This window comes from Zonotrichia leucophrys, chromosome 8 (genome assembly GCF_028769735.1).
Source record: "Zonotrichia leucophrys gambelii isolate GWCS_2022_RI chromosome 8, RI_Zleu_2.0, whole genome shotgun sequence".
Taxonomy (NCBI): domain Eukaryota; kingdom Metazoa; phylum Chordata; class Aves; order Passeriformes; family Passerellidae; genus Zonotrichia; species Zonotrichia leucophrys.
This window is the reverse complement of record NC_088178.1, coordinates 15,369,601-15,391,767: the sequence shown is the minus strand read 5'-3', so window position 1 is coordinate 15,391,767 and position 22,167 is coordinate 15,369,601. Positions and strand designations below refer to the sequence as shown.

At 37.7% G+C, this 22,167-nt stretch overlaps 1 protein-coding gene across 8 annotated transcripts; it reads right to left on the bottom strand.

Annotated features, from left to right (window-relative positions):
• Positions 1-151: 151 nt before the first annotated feature.
• Positions 152-21,960, bottom strand: KYAT3 (kynurenine aminotransferase 3). Of its 8 annotated transcripts, none has more exons than XM_064720150.1 (15): positions 21,827-21,869; positions 21,154-21,280; positions 17,470-17,561; positions 14,322-14,380; positions 12,986-13,130; positions 11,957-12,106; positions 10,676-10,762; positions 9,231-9,353; positions 9,019-9,139; positions 5,064-5,140; positions 4,176-4,265; positions 3,414-3,600; positions 2,268-2,341; positions 1,748-1,834; positions 152-437 (listed from the first exon to the last, which is right to left on the bottom strand). In XM_064720150.1, the coding sequence occupies exons 3-15, from the start codon at positions 17,557-17,559 to the stop codon at positions 384-386; spliced, it is 1,344 nt and encodes a 447-aa protein (XP_064576220.1). In that variant the 5' UTR covers positions 17,560-17,561; positions 21,154-21,280; positions 21,827-21,869; the 3' UTR covers positions 152-383. The 8 variants fall into 8 exon arrangements, with proteins under 8 accessions (XP_064576220.1, XP_064576221.1, XP_064576218.1 ...); XM_064720151.1 differs by having other exon boundaries at positions 21,154-21,216; positions 21,827-21,864; XM_064720148.1 differs by lacking the exon at positions 21,154-21,280 and having other exon boundaries at positions 21,827-21,960.
• Positions 21,961-22,167: the final 207 nt, after the last annotated feature.

Genomic DNA, 22,167 nt, shown 5'->3' with positions numbered 1-22,167 from the left:
CAAAGCCCACCGTGCCGGCCCCGGGCCGTGACTCCGCTTCAGCTGCTCTTGTGCACACTCTGCAGTTTCGGGAATTCCCACAGCAGACAAGCGTGAGCAAAACTGCCGCAAGTTTGCGCAAAGTACATTGGGGTTTCTTTAAGAGAAAGACTGAAAATTTTAATTTTTATTTTTAAAAGACTGAAAATAACCTCTGAGTTGCATTACACATATTTCAGTAAATCCTTGTTTTAACTCCTCAGCAGGTATCAGGAAAAAGTTATTTACAATGTCATGTCAATTCTGTACTGTATTAAGTAATTTTTTTTCTTACATTTCCAATTTAAAAAAACCCTACTATTAGATAGTTACACTATATGGAAGAGTTAATAAGATAAATCAGTCTATTTGTTCCAGTTCTTCAGGATCACTTCAGCTGCATCTAGTGTGCTGTCTTTCTGCAAAACAAGAAACAACACTATTACTGCAAGTACTGAGTTCCTGAAAAGAGCCAATCATGATTATATCATCTCAAATCAGTAGTTGGTTGTTTCAGCTGCATCCTGTAAATTTCTTTTCAGCCAGTTTTTCATTGACAGTTGTTAGGTAGAAATCTGGACAATACAAAGAATTCAGTGCTGATTCTTTGAAAACATTTATTAGATATATTTAAAAGATACCATCTCAGCATTCATTTAATGAAAGCAAAACTTACATAAATTCATGGCATTAATGCAGTGATGTAACTTAGCAGCTCTGGTTTGGAGACAAGCTAGCACACTTTCCTAATCCCTGTGAGTACAGTTGGGATTTTTCAAACTCCCTGCAGCCTGGTTATGCTGTGAACTACTTAAACATAATCCCTCCAAACTGTGTAGCTTGGCTCCAGCCTGGTGAGTCATAGAGGCAGTCTAGCTTGAAACCATTAGTGCTGTTTGTCAGCCACAGGTACAACCAGTAACTTCATCTTGCTTGTTTCTGGCTCAGTTTATGCCATAGACTTTACACCTCATCAGAAGAAGTAACACAAGGAGAAACTCCCCTTCATTACTGTTTCAGGCTAAGGCTCTGATCTTTACACAGAACAGCTCAGGATTTGCACATGCTCCATTATGCTGACTCTGTTACACAACAACTGGGAAACATCTCAGGGCTTTGGCCTTATTGAAGTTTACATACCTGTCCCCAAACCTTCCAGCCTTTCAAGAACAAACTTAACAGGGGAAGAATATTTGCAAAGAAGGTGCTCACAAAATGGCAAAAACCAGCCAATTCACAAAAAAAACCATGTTTGCTTCTGTAATTTGGAGCTCACATGAAGTCTGTGTATTTTCAGGCAAGTGAGCTAAATTTGAAGGTGTCCTCTTCACTGTTTTTTGTATTGGACACTGAATGGACATGGGGCACACACTCTGCTATACAGTTATTCTCTGCTCTGGATTATGGGTATCACATTAATTGATAGCTTACCTGTCTCAATAATTTTCACTGTCACCACTGGTCAAGAATGTTTTTTGAAATCAATACAATAAGCTTAAAAGGGCTACCCATCCAGTTATTTTCTGCCAGTTGCCCTTCCTGGCCATGCCACCTACACTGATGGTGTAAAGTCCTTCAGCAAAAAGACAATTGAAGATACTTTGTGCTGAATTTTACATCAAATAAACTTTATGTTCCTAAAAGCTTTCAATACAAGAGATCCTGGGAAAAATGTAGGTCAGTCTCTTGCAGATTCCTGTACTGCATTGATTTCAGGACACAAGCTTACCTTAATGAAGCAAAACCGTATGTATTTTTCAAACTGTTTCTTTGTCTCAAGAGCACAGAATGCTGAAAGAGGAATTGCTGACAGCTTCTGAAACACAAAACAGAAATAGCATTTGCTTATTTAAATGTGTATAAGAAATCTGGTTTAAGCATGATGATTTTACTATTCTGTTTCTAGAACTCTCCCTCCCAACACATGAGGGAAAGACAAGGTTCAGTTTTGTATGCACTAGCTAGGCTTGTACTAAATTCACATTACTTTTTTTAGGCAAAATATTTCACAGGTACTTTTGTACAACTAACACTTATGCTTCCTGAAGGAAAAGTGCTGGGATGTAGCAAAAACCTACAGTGTACATTTTCAACATACTTACAATATTTTAGTCACACCATTATCAATAACACCAAATAATATTTTGAATGGAACATCTCTACTACATTATTTAATAACTACAGTTGCACTGCTCTTGCTTTCAATAGAAAAGCATTCGTAAAACTAGAGTATGACTAAGACATCTTACCTTAGATGCTATCATCCATTTGACAAATTTATAATCATAAGGTTGTTTCTCATCTACATCAGAGAGATCCACATCTAAGTGTAAAACAAATATGTTGTAAGATTTCCTAGACTCCAATGGGAAGGCATTCATTAACAGCATATTATTACAGTTAATACTTGAGAATGAAATTATATGTGTTTTTTTTAATTTATAATTTTTAAATTATACTCTAAGAAGTAAAATAGGCCAACAGATTGAACCTTTTCCTTCTGATCTGAGCACTTGTTTTCCATCCAAAGCAAATTCAGACATGTAACTTGGAGGAAAGCCATGTAATACTCCAAAAGTCCTAATGTCTGGACTATTGGGGATCAGGGCTATGGAGGGTACTGAAGAGTGCATTTATTGCATGGACAGCAATAATCCCTGAAAACGCAGTTTTCTCATCTGTGAAACTGAGCTACCTAAAACTTCCTGACACATGATTAAACTGTGATATCTTTCTGTGTTTAAACATTTCTGTCTAAATGACAAATGCCATTTAGACTAGTTAGTGAAAAAATGTGGAACTAAAAAGACCTTCCCCTGTGTGAATTCTTTCTCTGAAGCTACCATAGCCTGAATTTTCAAAAGGTTTGTAAATTTTGGTAGCATTCAGTGTTTAGAGATCAGAATGCTTCAAAGAGCCTTTAGGGCGTGACTTCAGATTAGGAGAAAACAAACAAACAAACAAACAAAAAAACAGAAAAAAGAAAATGCAAATGGTATGAACTCAGTATATTATCCAGGTGCTTGGCTCTCATTCTCATAATCACAGATGTTTTGAAAATAGGAAAGTTTATCTACCTCCTTTATCCCCTCTAAAAACATGTCATGGCTTTGCAAAATAGGAAAGTTTATCTACCTCTTTTATCCCCTCTAAAAACATGTCATGGCTTTGCAAAGCATGGACAAGTTAGGATCACAAATGCTTTGCTGAAGCTCATAAAATCTACCTTACCAGCTAAGGTGAAACTGAAAATTTCAATCCCAGTTAGTACTCCTGATAATGTTATGCACACATATGGGTGCATATGAGATGAGAATATAGTTTAAAATGAAAGCTGAATTTTCCCATTAACCAAATTTACTTTCCACACACTCTTTAATAAACTTCGTACTGACTTAACATGGAAACATCGACGATCATGAAGTATCCTCCATCTGGAATGATAGGCTTCAGTCCAGCCCCTTTCAGTAGCTGAGCCATCCGATCACGTTTGCTCTCCAGCTCTCGAGACAGGGAGTAAAAATAGCAGTCAGGGTGATCCATGCGCTTATAGTCCGTCCAAAATGCCTGTGCCAAAGCCTCCTGGAAACACAGGGTAAGAGCACTCATTGACACTCAGTACCCTCACAGACACTCCCACTTCCTGCTGAAATCGTGGAATTTTGTTCAATCCTGGCCCATATTAAGCAAATCACCACACAAATTACACAAGATACATCTGTAATCTGCTAATTACTTTGTGCTGTGGCATTGCTCAAAACACCCAATCTTTTGCTAGGCACTAATCATACACTGAAGTCAGAGTCCTGGACACAAAAGTTTACAATCTGAATTGAAGGTAAATTTAATTGTTTCATAATAATGGACCATAGAATACTGGACACTAGTAGACAGAACTTTCATTTACATTTGCTAGGAAACCATTAAGATTTCATGTTTTATGCAACACGTAGTTTGTAGGTACAAGATGACAGAATCCACAAGAGTGATTTTTTTTTAAAATGTCTGGTGAGCTGATCAAATTTGTTTCCTCCTCTTACACCCTAGAATATGTATCTTGACAACTAAAAGTTCATTGTTGTGATTACTGTTTTATTACATGAGGCCAACAGCTTTCTTACACCAGAAAACAATCTCCTTTGCCCATCTGTACCTACCTGCAATGGAGTTGGGCAAGTGTAGAGTGTATTTTGGTGAACAACTTGCAAATGCTTAATCAGGTGCTCAGGACCAATGGACCAACCAAGCTAAGGGAGGAAAGGGTGCATATATTACACTTACAGGCAGTGGTGTTACTAAGAGATAACAAATACTAAAAATTAGCCAATGTCTTGAGTTTTTTCTATTTTAAGCACTTGTTTTGATTAATTATTAAGAAAAAGCTGGTTTACACAAAGCTTGGTGTATGACGCCTTTAAAAAATGGTAGATTTGAGACAACAATTCTATTTTCCCTTATCCCTATCTCTCATAGAATACTGAGTAAACTTTTAACTCTTCATAAAACAAGAGTTAGAAATCCAACTGAACATTTATTAGAAATGTTATTTCTAATTGGTTTAGAGCCTATCCATCTCTTAAGCTCCTGTGTCAAAGCCAGTTTGAATATAAATCAAAAACTACTGCATCATATATGCTGTGGTTCACTTTGAACACATGCTGATGAACACATGGTGATGAAAAATTTAGTTGCTAAAAATATTTTTTTTCACTTTCTGATACATATTTAAAGTAAGGGAAAACTGGGAAGTTAAAATATTACAATATCCATGTTTTCTCCAAGAATCTTTACTGATTTTGAACAAAACATACTGTGGTGTTTTTTAGTAATTTATGCTCACGAGAGCTTATCAGTTAAGAGACAAGAAGATAATTAAGACATGGGTGTTAAAAATAGGTAATTGCTCCAACTGAATGGTATTGTCACATTTGGAGACATGAAGATTTGCCAGAAATTTTCAGAACACAGGTCATAAAAACAGAGGTGTTTTTAGAGTAATAAATGCATTCTATGTAATTTAACTAATTCATATTGATTCTTCTTACCTTCCAGCCAGTTACACTGTATGTTTTTCCAGCACTTCCTATAGTTACTGTTCTTTCCCACATACCTGGCAATGTAGCTGTACATAAAATAAAATTAATTTGGTACAGGTGCACTCACATATTCCATGTAATTTGAAGAACTGCAGTGGCCCTAGCTAAGAGCTGTATGTTCATTGCAGCATCTTAAGCAAACAACAAGAATATTCTGAAATTATAGGAATTGTAACAAATAAAAAAGGATATATGGGCCAGTGCTTTTTAGCATGAAAAGAAGGTAAGGATTAATGAAAAGAGAAAGAAGAGACAGAAAATTAGAGGTACAGTTTGAAAACTACATGTTAATTATCCTCAGCAAAAATGCACAATTATCCGTAAGAAAATTATTATCTAAGGCTATCCATTCACCCCAGGACAGGTTATTTCTGATGCCTGGTAATAGTACTATACACAACATTAACTCAGGCACTGCAACCCTCTTTACTAGAATTGTCCAGTTCAGTGTCACTGGCTGTCTCAGACATCAGAAAAAGAAACTAATTACTAAGACTTCTAACCCAGAACCTAACAACAGAACACCAGAAAACTAGCAGAGTGAGTAAATAAATTATGCTGTATTGTACAATTTGAACAGGCCTGAGACTGACTGACAATAGCAGTTAGCTAAAATGTCTGGAAGGATTAAGAGACTCACAGAGGCCTGTCTCTGTCTTTGCAGTTGTATCTGATAGGAGACCAAAATCCTTTGTTCCCTTTCCAAGGAGATAAGAGAGCAAAGGTCTCTTCCTGTAGTTTGCAATTTTTTTTTCTCTATACAGCTTCTGCAAAGCTCTGCTTGGACTCTAACTTAATTAATTTCAAGAGAAACAGACAAATCCAGACACACCTAAGTCTGAGACACAAAGCCAGTCAAGGCTGCAATTACAGTAGTCACCAACATCTGACTTCACCTCATTTGCATACTAGAAGCCCTACCAGTGAATCTGTCAGTTGTTAAATCCCCTCTCTAGTGAGACCAATGAACAAAGACTTTCCAAATTAAACTCCTGAATTTCACGAGGAAGGTTTTGTGGCAGTTACCAGCATTAGACATGGCATAAGTCTTTCAGCTATTTGAAAACACGTATTGCAATTTTTGGAGCAAACTTACCAAGAAGAGAAACCAAACAGCATGAAAGAAACTGATTTTTCTATTAGCCTAGCCATACTCAACTACTCTGTGACCTTGAAAAGAAAAAGTTTGAACAGATGTATCTTCTACCAAGCTAGGCCAACAGTAGAGATCATTTCCTAGAGACACCCAAACCAGCTCTCACAGACTGCAACAAGAATTGCCTTTCAAAGCTAATGGCCTCTAGCAAGCCTGTTTTGCCACATAGTCACAGGAATTCAGCCTTGGAGATAGAATGTGACAGCTTTTCAAACAATAGCAGCAGTACAAGGGCACAGAGAAAGAAGCAGCTCCATTGCTTTCCCAAACAAGTTTTTAATAGAGAGGGAAATTTCCCCGTGGCAACCATATATGACATCACATGACACCATAACCAAGTCTGACTACAATTTAAAAACTAATGAAGTGCAACTAACATATAATAAGCCTGTTACCTGGGATAGTACTCAGCTTATTGAGTGGCTTGCTCAGAATCCTCAGCTATGAGGTGTGATCTCTAAATCTGTCAGTGCAACCCTAATCATTATGCAGAGGAAGTCCACGTTTTCACAGAAGTCAGATGATGGGAAACATGATGAAGTGTTGTAGGCTACAGAAAACTGCTTCAGTGGCAGCACAAAGACTGTAGTAATTTTATGAGCTGTGGCTGCTAAATTGTATGAAGGAACAACTATCAGATCCTGTAAATTGATGCAATATCCATTTTGTATCTCCCACAAAAAAAAAGTGTCACTGCATTGGATAGAATATATAGAAGTTATTATGGAAGCACAAGAGTTTATAAGTAGAGAAATAACACACTCATTTTTATTGTATTGTTTTTGTAGACTTAAAATTAATAAGGAATAGGAGAAACTTAAGTAAAAAAAGAGCAGAGTCTGTTTCTTTTACTGAAATAATGCTATTGTTTACAGTGTTACCCTGAAAGTTCTAGAGTACTTTTAACACTAAAGTTAATGATCTCATGGAATGTGTTAGAGAATCCATACCTAAACCTAGCTGACTATCTTTCTGGGCTTTAATTTGCATTTTCTTTATACAGTACTTTTACATTTTATGCTAAATTACAGAATGTCTGTGGTTTGGTGCAATGTTTTGGTTTGAAGCATTAAGGTGCTGATGACAATGGAGATATTTCATCTTAAGAATTCACCACCTGTCCATAAGATGAAGTGTAGCTGACAGTGTGATTGGACCTGCTGTTGTTGAAAAGGAAAAGGGATTACCTTACACCACACAGAGATTTTGATTCTGAAGACAGCCTTGCATGAAATGCTAAGGCCATGAAACACCTGCTAAGCCCACACAGAAATCTTTAATCTAACTGACTTCACTTTGCAGCTGGGACACATGATCAGTTACTGTTAGGTAACCTGTTAAGGTGCAGTGATTCAGATTACTATCACATTAATGTACCCAAAGTGTTCTCCTTCCTTGTCTTTGAGACTATCACTATCAAGGTAACCACTACAGCCAGGAATTAGGTCACCCTCAAAACAGACTCACAGCCTATGCATGGCCAATATAATCAATGTACTGCAGCTGGATGATCAGCAACTGTGCAGCTCAGCTAACAAGTACTGCAAGGTCATTTAGATATCATTTTCTTTCTGTTACTCATAAGATTCAATTTTCACAATGATGTAGCCCCCACCAATGGATTTTGTTGTCACTCTACAAATATGGAGTTGAAGCCTAGAAGCAAAGTTATTCAGCATTCAACCAGTGGCAGAGCTAGGGAAAAAGGTAAGTCTTTTCAGGTCTAATTTATACTTAAGTGTCTTGATTTCATTGTTTAATCTAACTGTATGCCTCTATTGCACATGACTGAAATGTGCCTTCCATACAATAAGTACATCAGAACAGGTGGCTCATGCAAGATGCTACCATCAGAAACAAAGTATCTGTACATATGAGAAGGAAGTTTTGGACTTTTCAAATACATCAGCAGAGCCAACCCAAGGCCACCAGATTAGAAATTTTCACAGAAATACATAGCTGTAGCATTATAGAACTGGAAAAGGAGTTCAGTAACCTTAGGTTAAATTGTTCTAAGGCAGTGGGAATGATTCTACTAACTTCAGTGAAACTTGGATCAAGTAAAACAAGAGGATCAAGAACCTGGCATCATTATTTGTTTTTCTGGTTTGTTCTTGCAATGTTGCTTTACCCCTGTAACACTACCTGCAGATTTAACAGGCTGTCATACTGCACTTGCAGGACTTACTTCAATGAATTCAATGTCTAATATTTAATCCTGTCTCCATCCTTGGGAGGGACAGTGCTCATGCACTATCTCCACAATGACTGTTATACTGTTTTCTGTTTTTTTATAATTAGTGGAGCAAAAATAATTGTGTTCCTCATTGTCCATTTCCCTCATTATTATCTCTACAAAGCTTTGAGAAGAAAGTTCTAATTCCTGTTCCTTCTATATCTACTTCAGCAAAGCACTGTCTAATATACATAGAATAACAGCAACTATACTAGTCATGGCCAACAGAGTAACTGAATAAGGATGGTAAATTTATATGATCAGCAAGCATCAGTCCCACTGGTTTCTATGGATATCTGCTCCAAAGTCACTTAAGAGCCTTGGAAATTCTATTTAGAAATTATTCTTTAACATAATTTTTAGAAAAGAGAGAGGATTCCCTCCTAAGACCCTAAACACTGAAAAATTTCAAAGCTTGAAATATGAGCTTCTTCCAGCAAGCATTATCCTTGGGAGACAAGTTCACACCATCATTCCACTACTACTTCTAAGATGCCACAAAAAATCAGTACCTATTTTAATGTGTTTATTCCCTTTATACACCAGCCATTCATACACCTCATCACTGATGCACAGGGTGTCATGTTTAATACAGAGATCAGCTATTACTTGGAGCTCTTCCAGGGTAAAAACCTGGGATACAGGAAAAGTAAAGGAAAATACATTAATCACAGTATTTAAGGCATTCTTTGAAATTAAAGTGGTGTTAAAGCAGGACTCTTACCTTGCCTATCGGGTTGTGTGGAGTATTTAGAATAATTGCTTTTGTTTTGGAATTAAATTTATTGGCAAGTTCAGCAGGATCTAAGACCCAATCAGCACTAGATGCAGTGTTTCCATCCTTTTTCTAAAAAAAAAAAACAACCCACAATAAATTTATATGTGACTTTAATACATGTTGCAGCCTAAAGTTGCTCAACTTTTCATGCTCAAATACTTTCATAACCATATGTGACAACCTATCCAATCTGTCTTGCTCACCTAAGAGAGGTTGTTCTAGGAACAGGTAAACTATAGTGACAGTGGCTGTCCTCCTCTGGCCACTGTCTGTCCTAAAGCCCCTGCAGGAATTGGTTTCCAGGATCTTGTTGCACACATGCTGATTATTATAGTGTGTAATGCAGTCACATGGCAGGAGAGTTTACAGACTTGCCACACAGTAGAGCAAGTGTGTGCTTGCTTGACTGAAAAGACTGATCACCACTGGGGATTCAAGGTCTTTTCCTTCTCCTTAAACTAATGAAAATGGCCAAAGAGCTAAAAATCTGCAGTACTGAGTCTCTGGAGTTTATATAGTACACAATACAAGTACCCCTGAGGTATTACAAATGGTTAAGGAGTTTGGGCCAGTAGGTACAGAGAACAGCAGAGCATGGCCACACCACCCTTGTGACACCTGCAATGACTGGGAGAGGGCCAGACCGAAAACAAGAGTGTGAAACAGAAAATGCTTGGAGGTGCCCTGTCATTCAAAACATCCCTAGAAGATGGACTTCCACCTACTCCCACTGCAGTCCTGGAGGTTTTGTCATTCTGTGTTGTTCTGATTTCATGGTGTTCCTGCAACAGTGCTGCCCAAAGAACCCCTCAGCAAGGCTGCCAGTTGCACAAGGCACAGCTGGCATACAGAACAATCCTTGCAAGCTGTGGGCATAATGCCAGCAGTACCAATTTGACAATTAACCTATAGCCTATTTAACAATAAAGGAAACAGTAATTCTGTATGTATATCAAATACATCTACTACACGATCAGTCCTTATTTAGCAAGCATACTTTGGAAAATAAACTGTATTCTGTCATTGTAGGAATTGCCGTAGGGATCAGGAACCAAACCTTTTGAAAACCAGCTGACAGAGAAATTGCACTGATACGTGGATCCCCCTTCCATAATTTGCACTGAAAACTGAAGAAAGCAGTTTTAATCAGCTTTCAGAATGCACAAATTAAAGCAAATAAGAAACATTGTCACACCTTCTCCAACACTAATAAAATATTCTCTTTTGGATTATCATTGTCTCAGACTTATACTCTAGCAATCTATCTCATTTTTATGTAATTTGACATTATGAAAAACTATACAGAAAAGCATCATACAGGTGTTCAGCAAACTGCATTGAACATGGATAAGAAACTTTATATAATTAGTAATTTTTAAAAAGTTACTCACACATCTTAGTGGGATAAAAACAGGCTTTGCACCCGCCATCTTTACCATTGGTTCGTAACAGTCATAAAATGGCTCTATAATTATTACCTGAAATGACAATCATCAGTATCAGAAACAAAGAGTTTACTGTGCATGATACATCCTATTTCTACATTTACCTTGGTGCCATAGGTTGATAATGTTTCTGGCACTCCAGGTTTAATGTTATAACACTGCAGAATATTCCTCCTTTTAGAGTACAATACAACAATCCCCTCAGGCTAAGTATGATATGCACCACTCATTTTTGACAACACACAGAGGCTGTTTTTCTAGTTACACATTACAGCTATTGAGCTCTAATAATAAGAGTGTTTGAGACCTACACACAGATTTGAAGGTACAAAGCAAAGATGGGAAATAGCAATGGTAAATTACTGAACCACAGAAGAGCTGCTTTAATTATGCCCATGAAATTCCAGGATTTCCAAGTATATAGAAATCTGAAAAGTACAATTAAGTCTTCAAATTTTATCAATAATTCTCAGGTAAAGAAAGAGGGAAAACTCAAGAAAAACTGCACGGAGGCTAGACAATAGAAAAACAAAACAATCAAAAAAAACCACCAAAAGCAAAGGCTTATAGAACTATTCCAAACAAAAGAGAAGTGACTATCAGAGCAACAGAAAAGCAAGATGAGAATACAATATACAAGTGAAATGAATGAAACACTGAAAGCAAAATATACAACAACACAAAAAGGTTTTATCCACTATGGATACAAATATTCCTGTAAAATGACTTTTTATTTCATTGTCCAAAAGGCAGATATCAGTAATAGTGAAGAGCTGAGCCATCACAGCTAGTACGGTAACTAACTAAGCTTTTCTGCGCCCTACGCTCCCACCATGCAGTGGCCCAAAACAGAACCTGACACATAATGGTTACCCAAACACCAACAATTCTTTGTGCCCTCTGTTGCAGACAACATCCCACATGTTTTCTCAAATAAGAAATCAGTCTGTATTGTGTCACAGTAACAATGATAAAGAAACTGCCACAGATACCCTAAGTGTGAAAAAAGGTGTTTGTAAATTGATGAGTGATAGGAAGACATCCAAAGGATGGTCTCCTAATCACAGCTTCTGAAACCATAAGTCAGATGTACAACTGTAAAAAATCAAACCAATAGGGACAGAAAGAAGCCCCAACATTAACTTATATTTAGAAGCAGACAAATAAGAAAAAGAGAAAGATTCTCAGGTCTGTGAGTATATGTGAATATTTCCAGTAAAAACTTACTTCATCTCCCTCTTCAATTAGTGCCTGTATTGTACTAAAGAGAGATCCATAAGCTCCCACAGTCACCAGGATATCTGTGAGAGGATCAATCTTCCTTCCACAAACTTTCTCATAGACTTGAGACAAAGCTTTCACCAGTGATGGATGTCCCTGTTCAAAACAAAAAGAAAGTACGCTGATTCAAGCATGCCTGACAATGTATAAAGCCTGAGTTTGGGCTCTTTTCTATGTGTATCAAACTATTACATTTTGAAATAGAAAAATACAACATTAGCCCTCAGTGTTAATGGCTGCTATGAGGTAACAGGGTTTAAAGTTTTTGCACACTAGGAAAGAAAAGCTTGTTTTCAATTTATTTGTATCTACTTGGGAATTTTTTTTTTCTATCTGGTGCTTTTTAATTTCTTTGATATTATCACATCTCAGAGTAGGTCCAGATAGCCTATAACCCAGCTAGGACAAGAGACAGAAGGAGAGAAGGGAATACTCTGACACCAATTCATCCTCACCTCCTCTCGAGTCTCTTTCATCTCCTGTTTCCTCTCTTATCTTTCAACTAAAAGTATTTGGTGCAAATCTTTTTATTGTATTTATTTATTGCTGATAAATAGCACTTGTGATCAAAATACTGATTCATAGAGAGACATCCCAAATCTCAGAGTACCATTCACCATTTGTGTCCCCTCCAGGGACATGGCAGCAATACAAGTATTTCTTTCTCATTCTCCCATTGTACTGTCTGATTCATGTTCCCATGACTAAAGTCAGAGGTAAATAACCTACACTCTTTAAAGTGAATCAGCTCCTCAGAGACCTCCCAGACCTGCTCTACCATTCTGCTCTTGCTGAAGGGTTCTGTCTTGAAGAAGCCTACACAGAGAAAGTTCATTAGTAACAGACAAAGCTACTAGATGAACTTAATTTGGGACATAAGACTATGATCTGTAGATAAAACTAATTTAAAGTCAACTTTTTTCCCTGTGGCACATTTTCCACTGAACTCGGGTCCTGGAGTTCCACAATACTTACAAAGCCTCGGGTGTACTGGTTCAGTCTGTCAACTGCTGCTACCTTTGCCAGCTCCTCTTTAACATAGCTGGGAGGGGATATATCAGGAAGGCCTTGGCCGAGATTAACAATTGAGGGATCTGCTGCCACTTTTGTAAATTCAACCCTGGAGGGAAAAACATCTTAAAGTTAACATACCAGATAAAATTATCTTTTTATTCATTAGCACTAGAAGGCAAAACAAAAATATTTCAGTTTGCCAAATTCTCAGCAATGGGAACAGGTTTAAGTAGAATGGAGAGCTGAGGGCTGAAACAATGTGATCAAAGAGTCAGAGGGCACTCAAGGAAAGACTGATGTTCTGCATCTATAGAATAACATTTCTGGTAGAAGTGTGCTCAGATGTGCAGATACACAAATGCACAGTTACTTTGGATATATGCAGAAATTGTCCTAAAGATTAAAATCAATCAATTGAAGGTGTCATTTAAACTACCCAGTCACCTCAGAGTGCTGTAATTTTTTAAAGTAATTTTAGGCAACAGACTGTTTCAAGTTGCCTATCAACTATTTCTAATAACCTGAGGATCCTTGAACAATTTTTCCTTCCTCCCTTCACAGATCAGCTTTACATTTTACTCTTTCCTCCCTACTGAAATTTTAAAAAAATTTAAAAAAACAAAACAACCCTCTCCCCATCATTACCCTCCCACATAGCATCACAGTCCTGTGAAAAATGAATACAAATTGCTAAAAATTAGCTTGAGGCTGAATAATCAAAACACCTTGTGTATATGTACACACAAGTAATGCAACACATACATACAACTAAGGTAAGCCCAAAATAGTCTTTTCACCAACTAAGAAGATTCCATATTTATCAGTGAGGGCAATATTGCTGTAAGATCAATGTAATACCTAGAAAAAGATGTATTAAAAATAATGAGCCAAATTATAAAACAAGTATAATGGCTTATTATAAAACAAGTATAATGGCTTTAATAAAAATCTGACTTGTTTGGTAAACACAAATCAGGTGTAATTGAAACACATTATTCAACAGAATTAACATTTAAATTTGAAAATCAGCTATACTACCATGCCCATAAGTTATATTTGTCTTACATGGTTTTATAGATGAAGAGAAGCCCAAGCCTAATATTTAAAGCTCAAAAATAAAAATTAATCACACCTTTAATTGAATTTAATTCACTGCTTCTAAACAGGTGCCAAATACATTCCAGCAGGGATAGCAACTGCCATGTATCTTATTATTAGCAATAATTCTCCTTCTGGAAAGAAAATACATCAGCCAAGGACATTTTCTGACACTTGCAGATATTTTCCTCTTACTTACCACACATTGCTATCAAGGCCTTCAATCCGTCTTGTATTTTTGTGTCTGAAGGGCATTGTCTGCAAGATCAAAACATACAGACAGAAGGGTTTTGTTAAGGAAGACAAAGTATGATATTGTTGGATTCAGCATGAAAACCCTCCCTCATGCTTTCTCAAATACACCATTGCCAGCTGAATTCGGTGGCTACACAGAATTACAGACATGTTCTTTCATTAAAGCTTGCATAATAGCTTGAATTCAGACTAACAAAAATCTCCTAAATTCTCATTCATCTTTATCGAAATCCACTAAACTTTCATCAGCAAGGATGGAGGAGGGGCAAAATTTAGCTCCATAGCTTTAAAATGTGATCTTAAAAGGAAATAATTAGTGTACATACTTTCTTTTTCGTTTCTATGATATGGTAACAGCTTAAAGATTATGCTATTTCTAGTCCAATTCCTGCTCAATCCAGTTTGGAAAGTATGCATTTGCAATGTAATTTTATTTGTAAAATTGATGGATAAGAAAAAAATAGCAAAGACATTTCCATTTTTGTTCAGATTTTTTAAGCTTTAAAGTATTTACCTTAGAGCACAGCAAAACCCCATCAGAATATGGGTTTTTTTATGTCTTCAGACCTTAAATTAAGGTATTGGAAAACTTCCATAGAATAGGTTTGTAATAACTACTCTATATGGAGGCAGAGAAAAACCTACTGATAGTTGTAGTATTTTTAAGCTAAAACTGGAAAGAAAATTAGGAAAAATAAACTCAAATTTATTTCTATAAGATGCAAGTTCATATCTATCTTTGCAAACTAGCTTGATACCAGAGAAAAAATTACCTAGTTCCTCAATACTCCAGACACTCCTGTTTCTTTGAGTCAAGCTACAGATTTTTAGCTACTTTTATCACTGCCAGCTGTTGTTATTACCAGAAAGATTCAAAACCATTTTCTGGCCAGCATACTCTGAGATGAAAATGTCTGCATTACCATTAGACTCAAGTTTCAATGACTGCTAGTTGACACAGGATGCAGCAGGGCAATGCTGGCACTCATCCTGCTTACAGTAATGGTGCCATCTCCTGTGTTCTGATATGAAGAATGGGAAGCTATAAAATTAAACAGAATCTTCTGTGCTCCTTTGTCTTCTCAACAGATCTGATTCTGACCTCATTGTGTGACACAAACTCAAGAGGAATCAAACACAGAACACCTTTTAGTTGTCCTCAGGAAAAAAACCTCTAAGATCAGTAGACAAGTCAAGTCAGATTTCTTAACACAGAACAAGAGGGAGTTAAGGGAGAGTCCTGACTATGTCATCTGTATTGGATTTATTTAAAAACACACATATAGTTTCAAAGAATTATCTGATTTGACAGTGTATGTTTTGGTAAATATGATCAATGTTTGGCTGTACTTTAAAAATACAAACAAGACAGGTTATACTTACACTAAGACACATACACGTCTTTTTTACATGGTAGGCTCCTTCTTGTAGAGGAGGGAATAAGACTCACCTCAAATCTTGCTAATTAACAATGACAATTCTGTATGCTGCATAAGTAAATTTGTTCCATGCCCTGCCTCTCTTTAAATTGTTTCATTTTGTTTAAAGGCTTATCAACTGCAGGACTTTTATAATTGACTATAATGTAAATCTTAACTGCATTGAGTAACCTTCCCTAGCTAAAAATGTATTGACCATAAAATAAGCCTTCACCTTACTGTTTCCTACTATACAAGTTAAAATATATTTAACAATTCAAGTCTTTCTATTTCTTTCTTTCTTATATCCTGGAACTAGTTTTAAAAGAGAATAGCAGGACTTGCATTAGTTTTCAGGTTTTTGCAGATTCAGATTACAGTGGTGTTCAGGTCAACCTCACTAGTTTGGGCAAGCCAGCTAATAAAGTGAGATTTTAAGAAGAAACCTTCATTGGCATTCTTTTTCCAGAAGGCCATGACAAATCTTAAGAATCATTTTTTTCAGCCATCACCTGATAATCTCCAATCCACTTCTAGGTGCAGGGGTAGGGTTTCCAGGAGTCAAAAATGGGTGTTAAGCAGGAGACCCATGTCTTCATCAAGCTCTAACTGACCTCCTACTTTCCCTAACACCCTCTAACAAGGGAAGCACCTGATAGAAAGCCAGGTGCTGCTTGTATTTATCTTTTTCTTAATTCAGAGAAACTTGTCATGAAATTGAATGTCAGTAAGTTTAATGATGTTGGAAGCAGACAGTCTGACATGGTACATAAATAATTGTAGAATATGCTCTAAAGAGCTACAACTTAAGCCAACATCTTAAGAAAATTAAAAATTAAAAAAAAAACCAACCAGTATTAAATTTGAGGACATTTAATGAATATCCAGCTCAATTAAACAGAATATAAATACATATAGCATGTGAAAAACTGACTCAGGCAAAAGCTGACCTACAAAGTGGCTTGCACTTCTCATATGGGCAAAATATATTGCAACTTCTCAGTATAATGACTCGAGCATCTGTTTTGAAGGATCTGTCATGTGCCTTAGTTGACCCAATGTGTCGACTAGATGAACTGGGAACACCATTTAGATTCCAGTGTTCTCTATGGAATGCAGAGTGTCACCTCCAGCTGCCTGCCATGTAGCAAAGCTGTTTGCTCTGAACATAACTGGAAGACTTAAAATGAAGTTACACAATCTCATAAGCAGTTAAGCTGAGAAACTGAAAATTTTCTATATAAAATTAAGTTTAAGGTACTTATAGACCCCTTGTTGTTGCAGCATCAAGAAGCAACATTATTGTCATATCATTAAAGGAAAAGTGAGATAAAAATAAATAAATTGACCTACAAAAAGCCTGTGATAAAGCTGAGATTGAACCTGTCTCTTGTATCTCAGGCTTCTCTCTAAAAGCTAAGGAATCTTTCTGGTGTGATATGTGCTAGATGTGACTTTAAAGTACACAAAGCAATAATCACCAAATTCTGTTACGCTAGTCTGTTAATATTTGACTGATTCAAATACCTTATTTTGTTCTTGGTAGTAAATGTTTTTTATCTATAACAAGAAATAAACCATAGCTAAAGCATATATATTTGCAACATTGCAAAATTAATGCATCTCTAAAACACTGCATGAAATATTTCTCTATGCAGCTGAAGGAGTACTTACTGCAGAGGTGGAATGCTTGATGGATCTGGAAAGCAAATCTGCTCTTAGCTTAATGCCACGGCAACAGACGTTTCGTGAAGCAAGAAACATGCCTGCATAATAAATAAGTGACCTGAAAAACCTTACAGATTCTAGGAAAGAGTTCCTACACAACACTAGACAATTTTAAGATAAGATCCTCTCCTCTTCCCTCCAGTGATTTTGTTTCAATTAAGTGCTACTAAATGATTACCTTGTCACAGCTGTAAGCATAGAGGATGAAACTCTGTAATTGACAGGGCTGAAAAATGTTTCTGAATGTCATCTCAAAGGAAGGTTTCCTTTATTTGACAACACTGATCTTCTTTTTGAATAATAGCTAAGACTAAATGCAATTCAAGCTTCAAAGTCTCTGTTAGAATTCGTGTGAAAATGTGTTTGTGTAATAAAAATTGTATTAAGATTGCTAATATACAATAGAAAAAGAGCCCAATTTTTTAAAAGTTACACATCTTTAAAACTTGTCTCCATTTCCAAGTGTTTCAAATCAGGTATGCTGAAATCAGGATAATTGAGATGACCAGTCACACTGGAGAGAGAGGCCTAGGAACTTTATGTAACTACAATAAGTTTTGTCACAGTGACTTGGCAAACATTAAATATCTCCCAGAGCTGAAAACAGCTAGAAAAGACACTTTGTGTAGAGTAAAATCATTCACAGAGTGGAGAAAATGTGTCCTGTTAATTAATAACTATCAAAAAAGAAGTAAGAACTGGTACTTCATGCAACTATTTGCAGAAGATACTTTAAAACATGTATGTTAGATTGCATTGCCACAATGACTGAAATGTGTTAGACACATGAAACCCACAAATCTAATGTCAGAAACACAGTAGCCACAGCAGTATAATTATTAACTTTGCTTTCCATCATTTATGCATTAAAGGGTATGGAACTTCTGTTCCTCCCCTGACTTTGCTACCTGAGAAGGGGAAGAGAACAAAAAAAGAAAAAACGATGCCATTTGTATCAAGAGGAATGCCATTGCCTCTTGAAACAATATCATGTGAGCCTCATGAACAGAAAGGAAATGGTAAATCAACAACACAGTAAAAGATGATGTTTTCATTAAGAAGAATGCTTTTAGTCCAACAAGAAAGTGTCCTTTACACTTATTAACTAATAGAAAAGGCCAAAGATGACTCAATGCTCAAGTTTTAAAAGTATGCTGATTTTGCCTTTCTCTTACTCCTGTGCTACAAGCTCAGTCTCCCTTCTGAAATTAAGCTCTTTCTCACACACTACTGAGTTGTGGCTAACTCAATTACACCTTCAAAATAGCCCCATAATCCCATTGCATGTAGCAATCTGCAAGTAAACAATTTATGTTCATTTACAAGAAGAAACTCTGCTAGTCTGAGAACTAACAAAAGTAAATAGCAAGAAAATTGTTGACATTAGTCAGCAGATACTCTTAAAGACATAGAAGAAATACATGTGCTTTAAAAAGACCAGAAAATCCATTTTAAGTGATTTCTAATAATACCACTTAGCATATTCAGGGTTATCTTTGAGAATAACTATGTAAAATAAAAAATATTATTCAGGTCTTTATTGCTCTCCTTGTCTAAGGTTACAAAAACTACTTGTGTAACCTACTGATGCTATCTTAAAACATAACCATGACATTGGTGCTATTCCCCAGGGTCAGACCAAAGACAGACAACTCTTGCAGCCCACTGTGAACACTTGCAGTAGTTAATGCAGAAAGACAAACGTGCATGCCTTTGCCTGATTCATTTTGTATTGAGAAATAGAAAAATTAAACAAAAACCATGCAAGCCTTACATGCAGAACTAATTTGCAAATAAGAAAAATTACTGACAGCTGTAAATATTTCCAGCATTAGTGCCATGGTGCACCAAAAACCAGAGCCAGTATTTGACATGAGGCAATCACACAAACCCACCACACTGCATGAACAGCAGCAGACCTGTGTAACTGTGGTGTGGTCAATCTCTGCAAGTGCCTAAAATACCTGAAGAAAAAATTATATCCACCTTTAATACCACAGAAATGTACAAACTGTGAAAACTTTATGAGGAACATAATGGAAAGGACTTGGCTGAACAGCCTCAGTAAGAACAGGCACTGGCATGTAACACTTCTCCCACTGTTTCTATCTTTGTGACACTTTAACACTGAAAACTGAACAGCATTTGTTCAGACTCAAGAGACAAGATTACTGGGCATTAAATGAAAATGCCTCCTATAAAGTACTTTTATGACTTCTTTTATTTCTGAGTACCTCCACTTAAGACTTCAAGGATTTAAAGGGAAAGGCCTCCTTAATATAACCAGATACTCTCCCACACACTGATCTGAAAAAAAAAAAAAAAAAAAAAAAAAAAAAAAAAAGCAGGGCCTACTCCTACTCTTTTTTTCCAAACACACACATTCCCCCCAGTATAATTTTATATGACATGTTAAGACATACCACAGGCTCAAGAGAATAATTTCCTGTTACTTTTATGATGAATGCACTCTCAATTATTACCCCATATATGTAAGTATGTGTAAGGCACATCAATGAGATGGTTTTTATTGTCCTAAGCTGAGTTTTTATCATTGGGATACAAAGTTTCTTCCAGAGGAGGGAAGTTACACTCCAGGCAGCTAGAGAAGTACTGCAAACCCCATTTCAACCCTCTTCAAAATTTGTAAGATTCTTCAAACACAGAAAATGCACTGATCTTTGTGGGGGAATTAAGAGGCAGTATTAATTTCTTTCTTAGTCTTATTAATGTTTCTTTTTCCAGTCTGGGAGTCAGACATCAGCATTTTGGCCAAGAGTCATGTCTGCTAAACCCAGAAATTAAATTAGGAATTCTTTTAATCCAATTTTAATTTTCAGTGCTCCGAAGCATTCATGTAGTCAGTCCTCCTGGAATTCAGGCTTGCATATCCATAGAGAAAACAGGAAAATTAACATGTTAGAGGAAAAGGGATAACAAATTACTACTCCTACAGCTTTCTATATTTTTAGGGGAGTGAGAAGCAAGCAAAGCTACCAGAAAGGTCAGTGCCATAAATGTTTTTTAGTGGGACTGGTAGCAACATTCTGGTTGCTAATTGGGTTGAAACTCAGGTTTGGTACTTAAACTAGACTGGAAGATATAATTGGACTTGGTCATGGGAAATAGATGAATACATTTGTGTACTAACAATCATTTAGTTCATGCTGTGCTTTGTAACTGTTCCAGCATAGATACAATTTCTGAGTGGTAAACTCTTCTGCTCCCTTCAAGGCTGCCCAGCCTCCTGGTCATACAGCACCCTGACACTGGGATGTTGAACCTTTGGGGCATTTTTAAAAAGTTACAATTTTGTAATTGATTCATTTTTCTCCTTTGAAACAAAAGGCCAAATGCTGGTGTTCCTTCATTTTTGAGCTTCAGTTATTCCATCTCTAAAAAAATCCATGTCACAGAGCTTGAACGACACTTGGTCAGACCCCTTAAGCTGCTGCATTTTTTCAGGTAACAAATAGTTTCATTTTACTGTGGAGCCTCAGTGACAAACATTACTATAAACACTGAAAGCTTGTCTGCCACCACAGAAATGTCGTAATGTAAATATAATCCCTGTTATATTTGTCCTGGGCTTAATATTTTTTGGATACACAAATCTGGAAAATGTTATACCTCAGCTAAATGCTGTCAAGACTTTGCAGGACTGTTTCTTCTTATTGTCTAGAGGATGAAAGCCTCGGAGAAAGAAAAGGTGCCATTTTACCAGTGGAGGGCTCTCCAGGACTTTTTTTCCTACCACCTATATGCAATAGATGGCTTATTGAGCCAAAGGAACTGTTGCCAAATCACTGTAGTCAGGGAAGTTGGGCAAAGACACTAAACTTAAAACCTTCTCTAGGAGAAAGATTTATCATAGCAGTCAAATTTTGTCATTTCTTCTTCCATAATCTACAAGGAATGGAGCAAATTGTGCGCGGGGAAACAAATTTTACAATATGGATTAAGGAGCGGGATGAGATTGTGGGGTTTTTTCTTTTTTTTTTTTTTTTTTTCCCGCTCGTAGAGCAGCTCTACCATGCAGCCACTCCACGCTGCGCTTACGCTCCCACTCACGTGTTCGCAGCCTGCAGCACGGGGCTGGGGAGGCCGGAGCCTGCCGGCACCGCCGCCGCCCGCCCTCACCCGCAGGCCCTCGGTCAGAGCCGGGGTTCCCCGGGCCCGGCCCGGCCGCTCTGCGGGAAACAAGCGCGGTCACCCCGAGCTCGGGCTGGAGCCTCCTCCCCCGCGGGCGCTCGGCTCAGAGAGGCCCCGAGGGCAGCGGCACCGCCACACTCGCCACACTCACCACCCCGACACCGCCTCCGCCGCCCGCCGCGATCGCTTCCGATGGGGCGGGGCTGGGGCCGTCCGTCCCGCCGCCCAGAGGGGCGGAGAGCGCCCATCCCTCCCGTTCCTCCAGTCCGAGGGCCGGAGAGCGCCCATCCCTCCCGTTCCTCCAGTCCGAGGGCCGGAGAGTGCCCGTCCCGCCCGTCCCACTGCCCAGAAGGGCGGAGAGCGCCCGTCTCTCCCGTTCTTCCAGTCCGGGACCGGAGAGCGCCCGTCCCGCCCGTCCCGCCGCGCGTGTGGGGAGCTGCTGAGGGAGGGAGGACTGCGCGCAGTGCGGAGAAGCGACGGGGCAGAACCATG

Excerpts from the sequence above, each read along its gene's own strand:
- KYAT3 (XM_064720148.1), bottom strand. The coding sequence starts at position 21,923 with ATGGGCGCTCTCCGCCCCTCTGGGCGGCGGGACGGACGGCCCCAGCCC. Across the intron at positions 12,107-12,985 it reads ACCAGTACACCCGAGGCTTT|GGACATCCATCACTGGTGAA; the intron begins GTAAGTATTGTG and ends TGTTTTGAACAG. Across the intron at positions 1,835-2,267 it reads AATGGATGATAGCATCTAAG|AAGCTGTCAGCAATTCCTCT; the intron begins GTAAGATGTCTT and ends TTTGTGTTTCAG.